The sequence below is a fragment of the Suricata suricatta genome, chromosome 6 (genome assembly GCF_006229205.1).
Source record: "Suricata suricatta isolate VVHF042 chromosome 6, meerkat_22Aug2017_6uvM2_HiC, whole genome shotgun sequence".
NCBI lineage: Eukaryota > Metazoa > Chordata > Mammalia > Carnivora > Herpestidae > Suricata > Suricata suricatta.
Genome location: NC_043705.1, coordinates 53,034,093 through 53,050,098, shown reverse-complemented (window position 1 = coordinate 53,050,098; position 16,006 = coordinate 53,034,093). Strand labels below are relative to the sequence as shown.

The following is a 16,006-nucleotide window of genomic DNA, read 5'->3' as shown; positions in this document are numbered from 1 at the left end:
TAGCCCTCCCATGTATGTAGAGTATGTATACAGCCCCTGTTTACCAAGCCTCTCCGGCTTGTTCCCCTGGCCTCACTTGCACTTAAAATGGCTGTCCTGCAGCCACACCTTCACCTCGACTGTCCCAGCCCCTCTCAGACATCTGCAGGGGTGGGCTTCTTCCCCAGCCCTGTCAGGCGGTCATGCCCAGCTCCAGAATCACACACACAGGTATAAAAAAGCAGGGGCAGGCAGAAGATCCAGCAAGGCTGTGAACAGTAGTAGAGCCGAGAGCCAAGGCAGCCACCAGGAAACACAGGTGTGTGCAAGGGTGGCTGACTGGCTGATGGAGGTAGAGCGCAGTGTCGCTCAAGGAAAAAAGAGATTAGTACTAAGCACCAGTTAAGAACATTTAACTTATTCTTGTAATGGTACTTACTGTACACTCACTTCCCCCAGAGTTTATACTCTAAACTCTGGGCTAGCCTTCATTTACAATAACCCTAGCAGTTAGATCTTCTATTCCCCACTTTATTTTTTTTTAATTTTTTAATGTTTTTTTTTTAAGAGACAGAAAGACAGAGAATGAGCAGGGAATGGGCAGGGAGAGAGAGGGAGATAGAGAATCTGAAGCAGGCTCCAGGTTCCACGCTGTCAGCACAGAGTCCAATCGGGGCTCAAACCCACAAATTGTGAGATCATGACCTAAGCTGAAGTCCAATGTTTAACCAACTGAGCCACTCAGGAGCCCCTATTCCCCACTTTATATGTGAGGGACAGAGCAGTTAAATAACTTCCCCAAGGCCTTGGAGCCAGGAAGTGGCAGAGACAGGATTCGAACCCCTGATCTGCCTGACTCCAACACTGGCACCAGGCTCCTTCCCAGGAAACCTACCATGAAAGAAACCCATGCAAAAGCAATGTACAGAGTTGGCAAGAACATCATCAGCCCACAGAGGAAGAGGACAGGAAGGGACAAGCAGGACACCATGGTCGCATAAGTCACATTGCCATGGGGGTGAGCAAGGACATGGAGATGATCAGGCTGGTCAGGGCAGTGTGGGAGGGAGGCTTTCTGTACAGGCCTCTTATATTCAGGAAGAATGTTTTCTCTTGAGGCACCAAGCATGAAAAAAGGACACTGCCAGGGAAGTAGGCAGTGTCCTTCCGGCCAGGGCCACCAGCCTTGCTGGGACCCAGCCCTTCCTGAGAAATGGGAAGCATCCTTGGATACACCTAGGAGTTCAGAGCCAATGCCTCTAATGTCATTCCCAAAAACTACCAGATGTGGTCAAATCACATCCCTTCTCTCGAGTTAATATAATAAATAATAATAGCTAAGATAAGAGGAAATCATATTATCACAGGAGAAGTGAAAATAGAGTGAAAAATAGAAGAATGCTTCCCATCTACTGTCAGCACAGAGGGCCTTTGTTAATGCTACCAAAGCCAACTCAAACTTCAGAAAACCTAAATCAGTATAAAGGATTGACTTTCAAAAGAAAAACAAGATCACTCAGTGAGGGGGGAAAATGATCATTCTTGTTCCCATTTATAGCAGTGTCCTTTTATCCACAGACTGATACATTTACACAAGAATAATGGCATCCCTGGACACCAAAGACAGTTTTATTGTAGCAAATATCAATATTTAAAGCACAAAGATTTCATTTTGTTCAGGAACTTCAATGACTTTCTAAAATTCATCCCTTGCATTTTATTTCTCAAGATTACGACTCAGACTCCAAAGAAGTCAGTTAGCTTCCCCAGAAAGAAATCCCCCTTTGTGAACATCTCATCTCCCCCCAACCCTTGCCAAGTATCTGCAAGGAGCATGTCCACACATGGCCAGTCTCCAGTGCTAGGATTAGAGCCCATGTTATTGGAATAGACTCACTTCCACTTTCTGGTGCAGGTCAACATGCTCACTGAGAAGATAGCTCACAAGGGAGGTGTGGCCATTCTGGGTTGCTATCTGTAAAGCACTGGTGCTGAGCTGCAAGACACAGGTGGAAAAGGCAAGGAGGATCCCCATTAGAATCCAGTCTGTTTTCTGATATTCATCACATGGTAACTAATTAATACAACAAAACATACAACTATTTACGAAAGAAATTCCAACGCATTTTTTATTATTTTGAGGGCTTCTTCGTTATTTCTAAGTGTTTCCCATAGAAGAGGGTCATATGTAACACATGCCTCCAGCAGATAGGAGTTAAATCCCTGTTTCCCCTCTCTAAGAAGTACAAAGTGGCCTAGGGTTGAGTCTTCTCTCCATACACCCTGCAAACACCCTCCTTGAGCCAAAATGGCTGACTTGGTATTGGTCCCAGTAAACACCTCAACACCTTCCCCCGCTGACTGCTTACCTGCTTCTGCCAGGTCTGGCTTCAAAGCTCAGCATGATTGCCATCCATGTGCAGTGTTCCCTCATGGCCCCTTACTCAACTCCTTCAGTGCCTCCCCTTCCCTGGTACCAGCTGCCTCCCACCATTCCCTGTGTTCAAGTGGCCTCACTTACTGTGAATGCCAGATGACAAAATTGCTCTTGATTTATCCTGCCATCCTCCAAAAAGTCTTAGCATGGTGCTTTGCAATAATATAAGGTCAAAGGATAGTTGTTGACTGATTAATTTTAAGATTTTAACCAAGTGTTTTCAGGTCCACCAACAAAATAAGATTCCATAGGGTGTTATGTTTTCCAAAAAATGGCTGCCTAAGTAACTACATGCCTGCCTGCACTGTGACCATCCACTCCCCCATCAAGAGGTCTCCCTTGAATAAGGGTGGACCCTATAACTTCTTGGCCCAATCAGCAGAGTATGGCAGAAGTGACAGTGTGCCAGATCCAGGTGTAGCTGCTACCAAGCCTGGCAGCTTCAGCTCCCTGCCTGTTAAAAACCATCTGCCATGCTGTGAAGAGAGACCACACGTCTGTGCTGTTCAGGAGCTCCAGTTGGGCTCCCAGTTGACAGCTGGCACCAACTGCCAGGCGTGGGAGCGAGCCACGTGAACGGCCAGCTCAGTTAAGCTTTCAAAGAACCGAAGTGCTGGCTGACATCTGACTACAACCACCTAACAGATCCAAAGTAAGAACTTCTCAGCCCAAGAGCCATGAAAGATAATAAGGCGTTGTTGGTTTCAGCCATTGCACTCTGGGTTGGTTTGTTATGAAGCAACAGATGTTAAAAAGAACAATACACATGCCGACCTGAAGAGCTGGACTCTAGCTTCAGCTCCTACTAAATGTCTATATGACCTTGGATAAGTGGCTGATCAAGTATGGGCCTCTTTGTCTTCATCTGTAAAAAAGAATGTCACTATTTGTTTTTATCAGTGCTAATAAGAAATTGCCAAAAACTCAGTGGCTTAAACAATACAAATGTACCATATATGATACAATTCTGGAGGTCCGAAGTCTGAAATGGATCTCAGTGGGCTAAATTAAAGCTGATTCTGGAGGCCCTCGGGAAGATTCACGGCTTTGACTTGCCCATTTTGTGGAAGCCACCCACATCCTCCCTCCATCTTCAGGTGCACCAGCAATGGTACCTCAAGTCCTCACCCTGCATCACTCTGACCTCCTTCCTTGCCTTCCTCTTCTACCTTACAAGACCTTTGTGATGACATTGGGCCCACGTGGATAACTGAGGGCAACCTTAATTCCATGTGCAACCTGAATCCCACTTTGCCTTGTAACATAACATACTCACAGGTTCCGAAGATTAGGATATGGACAAGGTTGGGCAGGGGCAGGCTAGCATTGTTTTGTGTACCTATCACACATCCTACCTCTGTCTCAAACTATAGTAATACTGGGAGGATAAATGAGCTACTAAATGTGTACAGTAATTATAACTATCATCATATTCATTCCACAAAAAAATTATTGAGCACTTATGTGCCAGGCACTAGGTTAGATGGTGGGGAGATATGACAGTAAACAGGATGTCCATTATACATTCTAGTGGAGGTGGACAATCAATTGATCTATAGATTGGCAGACTGGTAGGTCAGTGAATCTGTGGATGGAGAAGAAATCTATTTACTAGATCTAGATTTTATTAGAATAATATCGATTAGTAATAAGTGCAACAAAGCGAAGTAAACCAGCAGGGCTGGAGGGCTACTTTCTGGTGAGTGAGCAAGAAGATCCTCCCAGGTGAGTGACACTTGGACTGAGGTCAGGATGGTGAGAAGTGCCCATGAGAAGATCTAAATCAGAAGCAAGTTTGCAAAGAAGCTGAAGCCAGGCGTAGTAGGGAGAGCTGTGGCACTCCGGCATGCTACCCCAGAGGCACGCGGGCACTGTGCGTAGGGCCTGCAGACATGTTAAGAGCCAAGGAAATGTTAAAAATCTTTACCAAAAAAATTATTGATTCTAAGATAGCAGAAGAAAACCATGAGCTTGAAGTGAACAAATATTTAATTGACATACTCATACCTCATTGATTGTTAAATGTAACAGTCATAAAATATTCATTACATTTGTAAACAATTTGTAGGTTCAATTTTTTCATCTCCTCTAATTCCCAAGTATGCACAGAGTTCTAAGAAACCAGAGTCGGTCATAAATTAGGGGAGTTTATCATAGCCAATAAAAAAATCTTTGAAAATAATTTATAGGGAAAAAATTAATGTGCAATGTTGGGGCATTTAAATACGCTTGATAAGGTATGAGGGTAGGGTTTCCAGAAACGAGTTGTTAAGGTCTACAAAAGTCTTCACTGGACCAGAGGCATTTAGTACGACCCTGATGAGCACCTATTGCCCAAACTCTAAGCACTATTACATCCAGCACAAATGGAGGAAGCCCCTGCTCACTGCTAAATCCACAATCTCCAATTACCTTCTCAGAAATGGCCCAGGGGCACCTGGGTGGCTTAGCTGTGTAAGCGTCCGACTTTGACTCAGATCATGATAGCACCGTTCATGAGTTCAAGCCCCACATTAGGCTCTTCTGCTATCTGTGTGGAGCCTGCTTCAGATCCTCTCTCTTCCCCTGTCTCTGCCCTTTCTGTTTGTGCCCCTGACATGGAGCTCGAACTCACAAACTGTGAGATCATGACCTGAGCTGAAGTTGGATGCTTAACCGACTGAGTCACCCAGACAGCCCTATCATTGATGTTTTTTAGCAGCAACAAAATATTCCAAGACAAAGGTGCAGCAAACTTATATTTGGCTTTCCTCTAGAATTCACTACATGTCTAGGTTGTATCTAATTCTCAACCACTGAAGGTAACTTTATTATCTATCTTAATGCATGTAGCTTTTCCCAAGGTTATTCCTTTAACAGAGTTTCTCAAGCCTGAGTGAAAGAAAAGTGACAGAATGCTTTTCAAAAGCATCGTACCAATGTACACTCCCAACCAGCAGAATACAAGAATATAAAACATTACTGATTTGTGACTTTATTCTTTTTTTAAATTTTTTTTTACTGTTTTTATTTATTTTAAAAAGGAGAGAGAGAGAACGAGAGAGAGAGAGAGAGAGAGTGTGAGCAGGGGAGGGTCAGGGAGAGAGGGAGACACAGAATCTGAAGCAGGCTTCAGGCTCTGAGCTAGGTGTCAGCACAGAGCCCGACACAGGGCTCGAACCCATGAACTATGAGATCATGACCTGAGCCAAAGTTGGACGTTCAACCAACTCAGCCTGAAGTATTTTTTAATGAAGGTGTGTATGTTGTTTTGGGGGGCATAATGCTATTGCACACTTAACAGATTATAGTATCATGTAAACATAACTCTTACATGAACTGGGAAACCAATAAATTCATTTCACTCACTTCTTGTGATACGCGCTGTATTGCAGTGGTCTGGAGCCCAACCTGCAGTACCTTTAAGGTGTGTGCCTGTACATTGTTCTGATACAGAGAGAGCTCCAGCATTTATTGGCACTTCAAAAAATCCATAACAACAAAGTGCAGAGCAGCAGATCCATGCAGTGTACCACCATCCACGCGGCATCAGTACTTACACATGTGTGTGCTTAGTCATATTTTCAACGTAAATGCGTGGAAAATTCCTGCCAGATAAAATAAGCTATTGATCACATTACTTCTAGGGAGGAGAAAGTGAGTTGTATAGAATATGACACTTCTCATCATATACCCTTTGATACTATTCCGAGTTTTTGTTATTTTCATGGTAATTAAACTTCTAAATTTCTATTTAGAAAAATAGAAAGTAAAACCATCTGAAAGACAAGGCCATCACCATGATGGGAATCCTCACCACTGCCAGTGACTAGTTAAAGAATCCTGAATGAGTTCCTTACTTTTTCTAAATTCAGTTTCCTCACCAGAAAGTGAAGATAAGTGACAAAGGACCTTAACAACCATGCATACAAAAGCATTCTATATTTACAAGAAGGCTCCATCCTGTCTTCTTCAGGCTCCAGACTGACCACTTGGGCTCTCACACAACAATATTTTTTCTGTACTTCCGTGTATTAGCCAGGCATGCACACGTGTCAGGGAGAAATCAAGGTAGTGAGAATGTCTCTGTAGTTGAGAAGTAACAACTTTCTGCTCCGTTTGTCCCTGTTTTTCAAAATTATAAATATTAACTTCACAAAAGCCTAGGGAGTGGACCGGTGCAGGACCAGATCACTCAGAGAACACTAAGAGTCCCCCTCCACGGGAGCGAACACGGACAGCACGGAGCACGCACTTTGTCTGGGATGTTGATATCGCTCCCGGCGGTCAGGAGCACTTTGCTGCATTCTTCATGACCTCCTTTAACAGCCAGAAAGAACGGTGTTTCTCCATTCTTAAAAAAAAAAGAAAGAAAGAAAGAAAAAGGTTAAAATTAATTGCCCCTTCTTGTGAGGAAGAGCACTGGGTGTTATATGGAAACCAACTTGACAATAAACCATAAAAAAATTAATTGCCGTTTGGCATGAAATAAAATTACTTGAAGAACAGCATGCTTTCTCTATGCCTTTCGTGAGTTACTCTTAATGGATAGCATTTACCGAGCATCTATATGACGACTTATATTGCCAAGACTATACGCCTTGGCAGAATTAAATGCACAGCACTGTGAGGTCAGGATTAATATTATCTCCATTTTACAAATAAGGAAACTAAGCCTTAGCTGAAAAGTAATAAAGCTAGGATGTAAATCCAGCTGTTTGGATCCAAAGCCTGCACCCATATGTATCCTGTTATTCTGCCTCCTTGCAGGCTTTTCATCCACCATTTATACTCTTAATCTTTGTTAGTTTATCTACAAAACATTTATTAGACACTGACTGCCTGTCAGGCAAAGGCACTGGGATTGAAAAGACAGAGACACAAACCTTGCCCACAAGAAGGTAACAGCCTATTAAGCAAGAAAATCATGGAAATATGAATTATAATGCGGTGTGAAGCATACAAAAATAGAAGCACATTTGTACCAAGTACAGCTTTAACATTTAAAACTGATTTAAACTATTGTGTGTTGTTTAAAAAAAAACAGTAATACTCTTTCTCAGTAATTAACTTTCCAGAAACTCATTATGATAAATGCTCGTAGGATAAAGTGAGAGCTTAGTTTAGTCCAAAATGCAGAAAGAAAAGAAGGAACTGGTATTGCACAACAGCCACTTGGATATTACCCCTTCCTCATGCAGATTCTTTCCTAAAAATTTTGGGAAGAAATGCAGAATCCCTTTCATTCCCTAAACATTTTCCCTCTTGGGCATTATTCTGCTTAAAAATGCATTAGGATAACTTCAAAAGGTTTTACTTGTAGCTAATTAGATATGAACACTCTTGTCAAGAGGGATGCAGGAGCATGGAACCAATGTTCCCATCCCAACGAAAAGGAAAAACTATATCCAGCCTGCTTTACATGAGAGCCTGGGACAGCCATCTGTTACAGAGGAATTTCTCCTCATAATATGCCTTCTCATTTTCCTGGAAAAGAGATGCCAAATGGCAAACTGCAGTGGGAAAAGCATTAGTGAAAAATGTGAAGGAAAGAATTCACATCTTTTTAAAATTATTTTTATATTTTTATTTGAGAGAGAGATCATGTGTGCACACATGCAAGAAGGGCAGAGGGGCGGGAGAGAGAGAGAGACAGAGACAGAGACAGAGACAGAGACAGAGAGAGAATCCCAAGCAGGCTCCAGGCTGCCAGCGCTGAGCCAGACATGGGGCTTTATCCCATGACCCTGGGATCATGACCTGAGCCAAAATTAAGAGTTGAATGTCAACAAAATGAGCCACCCAGGAACCCCAAGAATTCACATCTTTATTACATCAGGAGTCTAATAAACATCTGTATCTTTGACCCAACAATTCTACCTTTAAGAATACACCCAAAGGCAATGGTGAGGAATACAGACTATGGTTTTTATACAAAGACATTCGTGACAGCATTATTTTTAAGAAAAGACAAAAGGAAATAAATAAAAAGTTCAAGAGCTAAAGAATACTCATATGAATTTTGGGCAGCCAATAAAAATATATATGCATAGTAACACAAAGAAAATGGAAAAAAATATATTAGGTAGCCCTAAAATAATCATTTCAGTGTAGAGAAAATACAAGAACTATTCTTTATTTTTATGTTAAATTTTTAAAATGTATACTTCTGACACATATTTTGTAATGTGTTAGTTTAATTATATATGTATATGTGACAGATGCCTGCCCAAACTTTCCTTACTGATAGGAGAGCTTGCTTCCAAGGCTGTTTATTTCCTTGCTGATAGGAGGAAAGACCGTTAGGAGAGAGCACCTCTAGACTGTGCTCATATGGATCACTCCAACTGGTCTGGAAACAGCTTCCGTTAGGAACTGCAGGCAGCCGAGGACTATATGAAGATTATGGCCCTTACTCAAAGGGCTGATATTATCACTAGACACTTCATTTTGTGCAGATGAATCCTATCATAATCTGCAATTACCGTGTGTTGGACTTTACGAGCTCTCTCCAATGTGTCCTAACTCAAAAATAGCTAAGTGGTGGATGAAATCCAAGTGCACAGATTCCAGTGGTAAAGTATTAAAACAGAGCCAGGCAAGCACAACTAAGACTTTAAATTAAATCCTGTGATTATAGGACTTGATCTCTATATTGATTTGTGAAGGCTAATAACACCTAAGATTTATTCTAGGTGATTCACATTTTTTTCTCGTGTTCCTCACACATCATTCATAACTTGTATTTAAGAAGACCAAATTCCTGAGATCTTTAAATAAGTTAAACCAATTAAACCTGATTATTATTATGCCAGATGGTCAGAAAAGACTGAACATACACTGAAGTAAACAAATGAAGGCTCTATTTTTGTCCCTGATTCTCAAGTGAAAGCTTGGCTTGGGGCACCTGGGTGGCTCAGCCAGTTCTTGGTTTCGGCTCTGGTCATGATGTCATGGTTCATGGGATGGGGCTTTCAGCACAGAGCCTGATTGGGATTCTCTCTTCCCTCTCTCTCGCCCCTCCCCCAGGCTCGCTCGCTCACGCTCTCTCTCTCTCTCTCTCTCTCTCTCTCTCACACACACACACACACACACACACACACACACACACACACATACACACACTAAATAAATCAACTTAACAAAAAAAAAATGCTTGGTTTAAAGTCTCCTAGGAATTTGAAGAGAAAAAATTAGAATAATGACAATATATAACTATATACTACTGATACAAATAATAACCATGATCCCATTTATTGCACCAGGATATCACCAATGATAACAACAGATACCACTTATTACATGATCACCATGTTCCAGGCTCTATTCCAGGTGCTAAGTGTGTGACACGGCCTTCCCAGTTAAACTTTACTATGACCTTAGGAGGTTATTTGATACATGAGTAAACTGAGGCTAAGAAGTGCGAAGTGCTGAGCCCAAGATCACTTACCCAGAAGAGCGATGGAGCCAGGATGTGACCCACACAGTCAAAGCTCTGCTCTCACTCTTTGGGTGCCCAGACCCAGGGATGCACGGGACTAGCCTGGTGCACTTCTCTGGTCCAAGGGGAATACAGACTTGGCCCAGGTATTACATATATACCCGTCTGTAGCCTCCCCTGTTCATTATGTTACCCACAGTTGCTAGTTTTATGGTCATAAGCCACCAATACGAAGTCTCATCTTGTTTTATCTGAGATCAGGATGCACCTCACAATCTTAGTCACGTGTATGAAGTCAGAATTGGTGGTGGCTTAAATCTCAGAAACCACAGCAGGGTAACCTTAAAGAAATGCTGCATTGCAAGCACCTTGGAAGGTGCAGAGGACAGTACTTTGTTTGGAAAAGCAAGGACATCAAGACTGAGTTAGAATCAAGCTCAGTGTGTAGTTTAGGAACCAACTTATCTTACTTACTTGTTCCTTTGTATGTGTACAATAAAAAATCTCAGGAAAACATCTAAAAAACTCTTTCCATAAGTATAAACTAAAGGACAAAAAAGCTGGTTGTTTGTGTCATTGTTTAATTGGCAACATTATTTTTTCTTAGTGTTATATAAAATAATGATATATCGCACAGTCACTGTTGTCTTAAATGATTATTAGCTCAGAGAGGTACCAAGTTTACAATGTATCAGAACGTTAAACTCTGCAGTCCAAGAGGACTCTATTCACCTGAGTTTCCAAAGAGCCAATCCAAAAGTCATTGACCCAAAGATTAAAAGTGACCATCTAGAGCAGATCTGCCTCCATGTACAACTTCTCCACTTAAACCTGTGCCCAGTTTCCATCTCCCTACTGAACCCCAGAGAGTTTCTGTCTCCCCCTGCTCCCCACCTGAATGTCTGTCCTCCCCCCCACCGGGTGCCTCAGCACAAACCCATTCAAAACCCTTATTACTGACCTCACCCACATGCTCTGCCCTTGTGCTCACAGCTTAGGGGTGGACACCCCACCCTCCCAGTAGTCCAAACTGGTGAGTCAGGCATCAGAAAGTCTTCTCTCTCCTTAATTCTGGTCACGAATCCTATGGCCTCTGCCTCCTCCTATTGCTTCATCCTATTTGCTCCTTGTGAGTGCCTGGATGATGGGTTTTCCATAGCTCTTGCTTCAGTAATTTTCATTGTCACCTGACTGGGTCTCCCGGCCTCCAGCCTCTCCAGGCATCAAGACCCCTTCAAACCACTGTGACAGTCACAGACCTGTACCTAAGATGGAGTTCATCCCTCTTTGAAGCTTAAATCCCTACAAGGTCTCCACTGTCTACAAGTCAAAGCCAAGCCCTCCTGGTGAGCACAGCCCTTCTGTATCTCCCTGCCTTGACCCTCTCAGCTCCCATCTTTTTGCATGCTCTTCTTGCCCTTAGGCTTCTACAATAAGAATACTCTCCCCAGCATAAAGTACATATTAAATAGATATTTTTGGAGTCAATGGGTAAATAAATGAATGGACTAACAGATGATTTGCTGGGATACTTTGGAGATAAAAGAAGGAATCTTGTAACATCACATTTTACACTCTGTGGCACTGACATCTTTGTTTTCCTCCCATGAAACCCATTCCTCCCACACTTCCACTTTTGAGTCTTGTGCCCACCCATAACGAGCACCTTCACATACCTCATTGATGTCATTTATTTCTTGCTGCTGTGTTAGCAGCACCTGGACCGCAGGACCGTGACCGTGCTTTGCTGCAAGGTGCAGGGCAGAATTTCCCTCCTGCAACAGAGACAAGCTCACCATAGAGTCCACTGCACCAAGCAACACGACCCTCCAATGGTCAGGGCTGCGATGGGGTTTTTGAGGGGTTTCAAAACCATGGTTTCAAGCCATGGTCTAGAGTGTAGGCCACATTATCCACAGTTTCAAGTAAAATTTATAATTTTTTAAAGTTTCAAATGAAAAGACATAGTTGTTCCAACAAGTGGGAAAACACCATCCATAGCCCTTGTTCTACCTTTGCTGCTAATCTGCTAGCAAAAGGTGAAACAATAAAAATCAATCCATATAACCTATGTGAACGTAAACTGGTAAAAATTTTCTGGGAGATAGTTTTAGCAATGCACACCAGGAGACTTAATGTGTAGACTTTTGAAGCCACAATTCCATGAGTACATAGGAGTATAATCAAGGATGTGAATATAGATATGGGTGTCTATCCGGGTTTCCCTCCCCAGTCAGGTGAGGCTGAGTCTCCGGCAGACCTCAGAGGAGGAAGAGAAGACACTGGAATTGACAGTGGAAAAATCCACGTAGTCTATGGACTTCACAAACATTTATTGGGTGAAAATTGGCAATCTGGATGATTCACTGCCAAAGTGGGTTCATTTCATCTGGATATTCCATTATTCTGACTGTAGTAACAAGTGAACAAGTCTAATCCTGACCAAAATGCCATCACCAAATCTATATACCAGAGGTCACCCCCCTTCTCTCATTCTCCGCAAAGAAATAAAAGACCAACTCACCTTGTCTTTTTCTGAAGTATGTAGATTAAGGAAGATAAATTTTTCTATCATTTCAATGTGTCCCCTCTCAGCTGCCCAAAGAAATGGTTTTCTTCCTTTCTGAAAATAAATCACAAACCTCCAGTGTTTATTATACATTTATTGAACAAGCAAGGCAACAGAGCACAAGCTGGGGAGGGTCAGAGAGACAGGGAGACATAGAATCCAAAGCAGGCTCCAGGCTCTGAGCTGTCAGCACAGAGCCCGACATGGGGTTTGAACTTACGAACCGTGAGATCATGACATGAGCCGACGTCGGATGCTTAACCGACTGAGCCACCCAGGTGTTCCACCTAACTCCAAATATTTTAAAGGAGGAAAAGGTAGTGGCAGAGGTGGAGGGTGGGGACACAAAATGGAGGCAGAAGTATTTTCTTCATTTAAAAAAACACTCATGAGAGTACATGGGTAGTTCAGTCGATTAAGTATTCTACTCTTAATTTCTTCTTGAGTCATGATCTCAGAGTCCGTGGGATCAAGCCCCACATCAGGCTCCATGAGGATAGCATGAAGCCTGCTTGAAATTCTCTCTCTCTCTCTTTCTCTCTCTCTCTCTCTCTCTCTCCCTCTCTCTCTCTGCCTCTCCCCTGCTCACACATGTTCTCTCTCAAAATAAATAAATAAACTTTAAAAAATAAAGAAAATACAAACTGGCTTAGTGTGCTATTAATCAAAAGCTTAGCAAAATGTTTGAAATGTGAAAAACAAGATAAAAGCATCTTCATAAGAAGGTTCCTGAATCTGAGATTTGTTATCTGATCTCCTGCTAATGCAGGGTAAAGAAAAGATCATGGAGACTGTGAACTTGAGATTATAGCACATGATTCCCCCATAACTGGGAGAAAAAGGAAAAACGTTGAAAAAATAAATGGCAAAACCAAATGTCTTCGAGGATAAGCCCCACGGAGCTCTGCATTCACACATATATGGAAGTGAGAAACAAAATGGCGTCAAAAAGTTCACCTAATTCATTATTCTTGAGCCAGACCTTTTGCCAGCGAGGCCGACATCCCCAGCCTTCTATGCTGGGAGGCCTGGCTCTCATTGTCATTCTCATAAAGTCACTAGGGAAGGTCAAAGAGAAAGAACAGAGACTGCTTGGGCCCCCAGTTTTCTGATAGTAAGTTAGACACCTAACTGAAGAGAATTTAGTCTTGAGCCATGAACAACACTTTGGAAATGACAGACCAAAAATCACCGAATATTGTTTATTCAAATATCTGCAAATGGTGACAACAGAGAAAGGGTCATATAAAAAAATGATGAGATGTGAGAGACATGATTATACACTACATGAAAACATTTAGTCACATAATCTTATAAATTATTCACTCATTTATTACACAATTACTGAGCATCTATGAATACACCAGATACTGTGCTTAGCAATAGAGTGGTCAGGATGAAAGATACACTGCCCCATCCTCAAGAAGCTCACAGCCCAATAGGGAAAATGGACACACAAGCAAGTAATGACAATGAAATACAGTAACTGAGCCCTGGTGATATGCAGGGGTACATAACTCAGCATGAGTGTGTGTTTGTGGGTGGGGAGACCGGTGACAAGAAATGAAGAAGGCCTTTTAAGTTCACTAATGCACTGGAATGGAAGAAAAGAGCACTAGTGAGGTTTCCTGCCCATCATCTTTTCTTCTGGAGGAGCTGTGGCCGTTTTTGAGGAGCTGTTAATTACAGGCTCCTGCCTCTTCCCTTGGTCACGCTGTTTGGTTCAGGGATGCTCACATGCCAAGCCAGGCCAATCAGGGTCACCTGTGGGATAGTTTTCTGGCACATTCTACGTGTACTCTAGAGTCAACAGCTAAGCCATCAGCAGTCCTGTTACCTGAGGAGGACAATTTGCCTAAGAATAAAGCCAGCACAGTGGAGAGCAGAGCTGGAAAATGGAAAAAGACAAGGTCCCTGCTGACATCATTTGCACTGTTGGATTCAGACGTACCTAAAATTACCTGTGCCTGAAGTGTTTAAATGATTACATCAATAAATTCCTTTTTTTTTTTTCCTTTAAGTAAGTTGGAGTTGACCTTCTGTCACCCCTCACAAGCAGGGCTTCCTTAAAGCAACTGCCATATCTCAAAGAATTATGAGTGACTTCAATGCCCACCAGAGGGGCTTTTTTGGCTTCAACTAAACATCTCAGAATCACAGAACTATCACCGGCCACATCTGACACCACTTTACTCTGAAGATGTAGGACACAAACCACAGGTGGCCAGGGTCAGCTGTTCCTCTTCATACCAGGTCCCTACACAGCTGTCCAGGACTGCTGCCTTTGACACTTCTATTGCAAGGTGACAAATCTACATTGGGCAGGCATCGGAGCCACCCTGTCTAGAAGGCTGGTGCCCCACAGGAACAAATACCTCTTGTAACAACTCCTCAAGCATAGCATCCAGATCCCTGCAAGGGACATGCTCCATTAGTTACACAACTCATTAGAGAAGCCTAAACCCCAAGTATGGCGTCCGCCTCTGGTGTTTATAGCGCATCTGTAGTTCCTCCAAGTCCAGCTGCAATTTGCAGGTAGGGGTCATTTTTATCATAAACAATGCTTATCTTGTTTGCAGTGACACGGAGCTAGAAAGTTAACTAACGTTTAAATTCTCAGGCAGAAACAAAAGCGGTCTTATTAGCCCTTTCCCACAGAGACCATAAATAATACATGAGGGTGTTGGGTCCCAGAGCAGACATTTGCTGCTTTTCTGTCTAGTTTCTTCTAGCCACAGCAGTTTCATTTTCCTTTTGAGAACTTCCCCACTTATACACACACCATTTATCCATTTAGTGCTGTCAACTGCCAGGCTTTACCTGCCCCATAAAATGATCACTTTAACCCATGCTGGTCACAGTGATTGGTCCAGGATTAGGCAGATGATTCAAGCAGGGCCAAAGAGTATTGTTTCTAAGATTTATATATGCACATTTATTGTATTTTTTTCTGAAGTTTATTTATTTATTTTGAGGGAGAGCGTGCACACATGCATGCACAGGCAAAGGAGGGGCAAAGAAAGAGAGGGAGAGAGAGAATCCCAAGCAGGCTCTGTGCTGTCAGCACTGAGCCAGATGTGGGCCTTGAACTCTCGGACTATGAGATCATGACTTGAGCTGCAATCAAGAGATGGATGCTTAAATGACTGAGCCACCCAGGAGCCCTCTCTATTATCATTTAATGAGAAGAATTTTCTTTCTTATGATAAAAATCCATAAGACTATCCCTAAGAATATCTCGAAACTGCTAGCAGCCATCTTTCCCACCACGTGGAGAGTGTATCTACCAATAATGCCAACAAAGACAATCGAGAGATGGAGAGGAAACCAACAACAACAAAAAAGTGCTGGGTCCAGCCATGTCTGAAGCCATTCAGATAAACCCCTAAACTTTTTAGTTAGGAATAAATAATCTGCTTATTTATAAGCAACCTCTATTGCTTAATCTAGATTAAAATGGGTTTTTATCACTCATAGCAGAAAGAAATCTAATGAATACATATTTAGCAGTTTGGGAACAAGTACTGCTAGAAGTACCAGAGATCTGTTCAACCTTAAAAAGGCCTTACTCTTACTCTTGGTTGCTACACAGACTTGCATT

The 16,006-nt window shown here is 42.4% G+C and overlaps 1 protein-coding gene across 1 annotated transcript in view; it reads right to left on the bottom strand.

The window, feature by feature from the left end:
* The window catches only part of ANKDD1B (ankyrin repeat and death domain containing 1B), a 60,134-nt gene that overhangs the window by 16,185 nt on the left and 27,943 nt on the right, over positions 1 to 16,006 (bottom strand). The window contains exons 7-10 of the mRNA XM_029941215.1: positions 12,361 to 12,459; positions 11,513 to 11,611; positions 6,651 to 6,749; positions 1,877 to 1,975 (exon numbers count right to left, since the gene is read on the bottom strand). Of these exons, the coding sequence (XP_029797075.1) occupies positions 1,877 to 1,975; positions 6,651 to 6,749; positions 11,513 to 11,611; positions 12,361 to 12,459 (396 nt within the window). The remainder of the gene's footprint in view (positions 1 to 1,876; positions 1,976 to 6,650; positions 6,750 to 11,512; positions 11,612 to 12,360; positions 12,460 to 16,006) is intronic.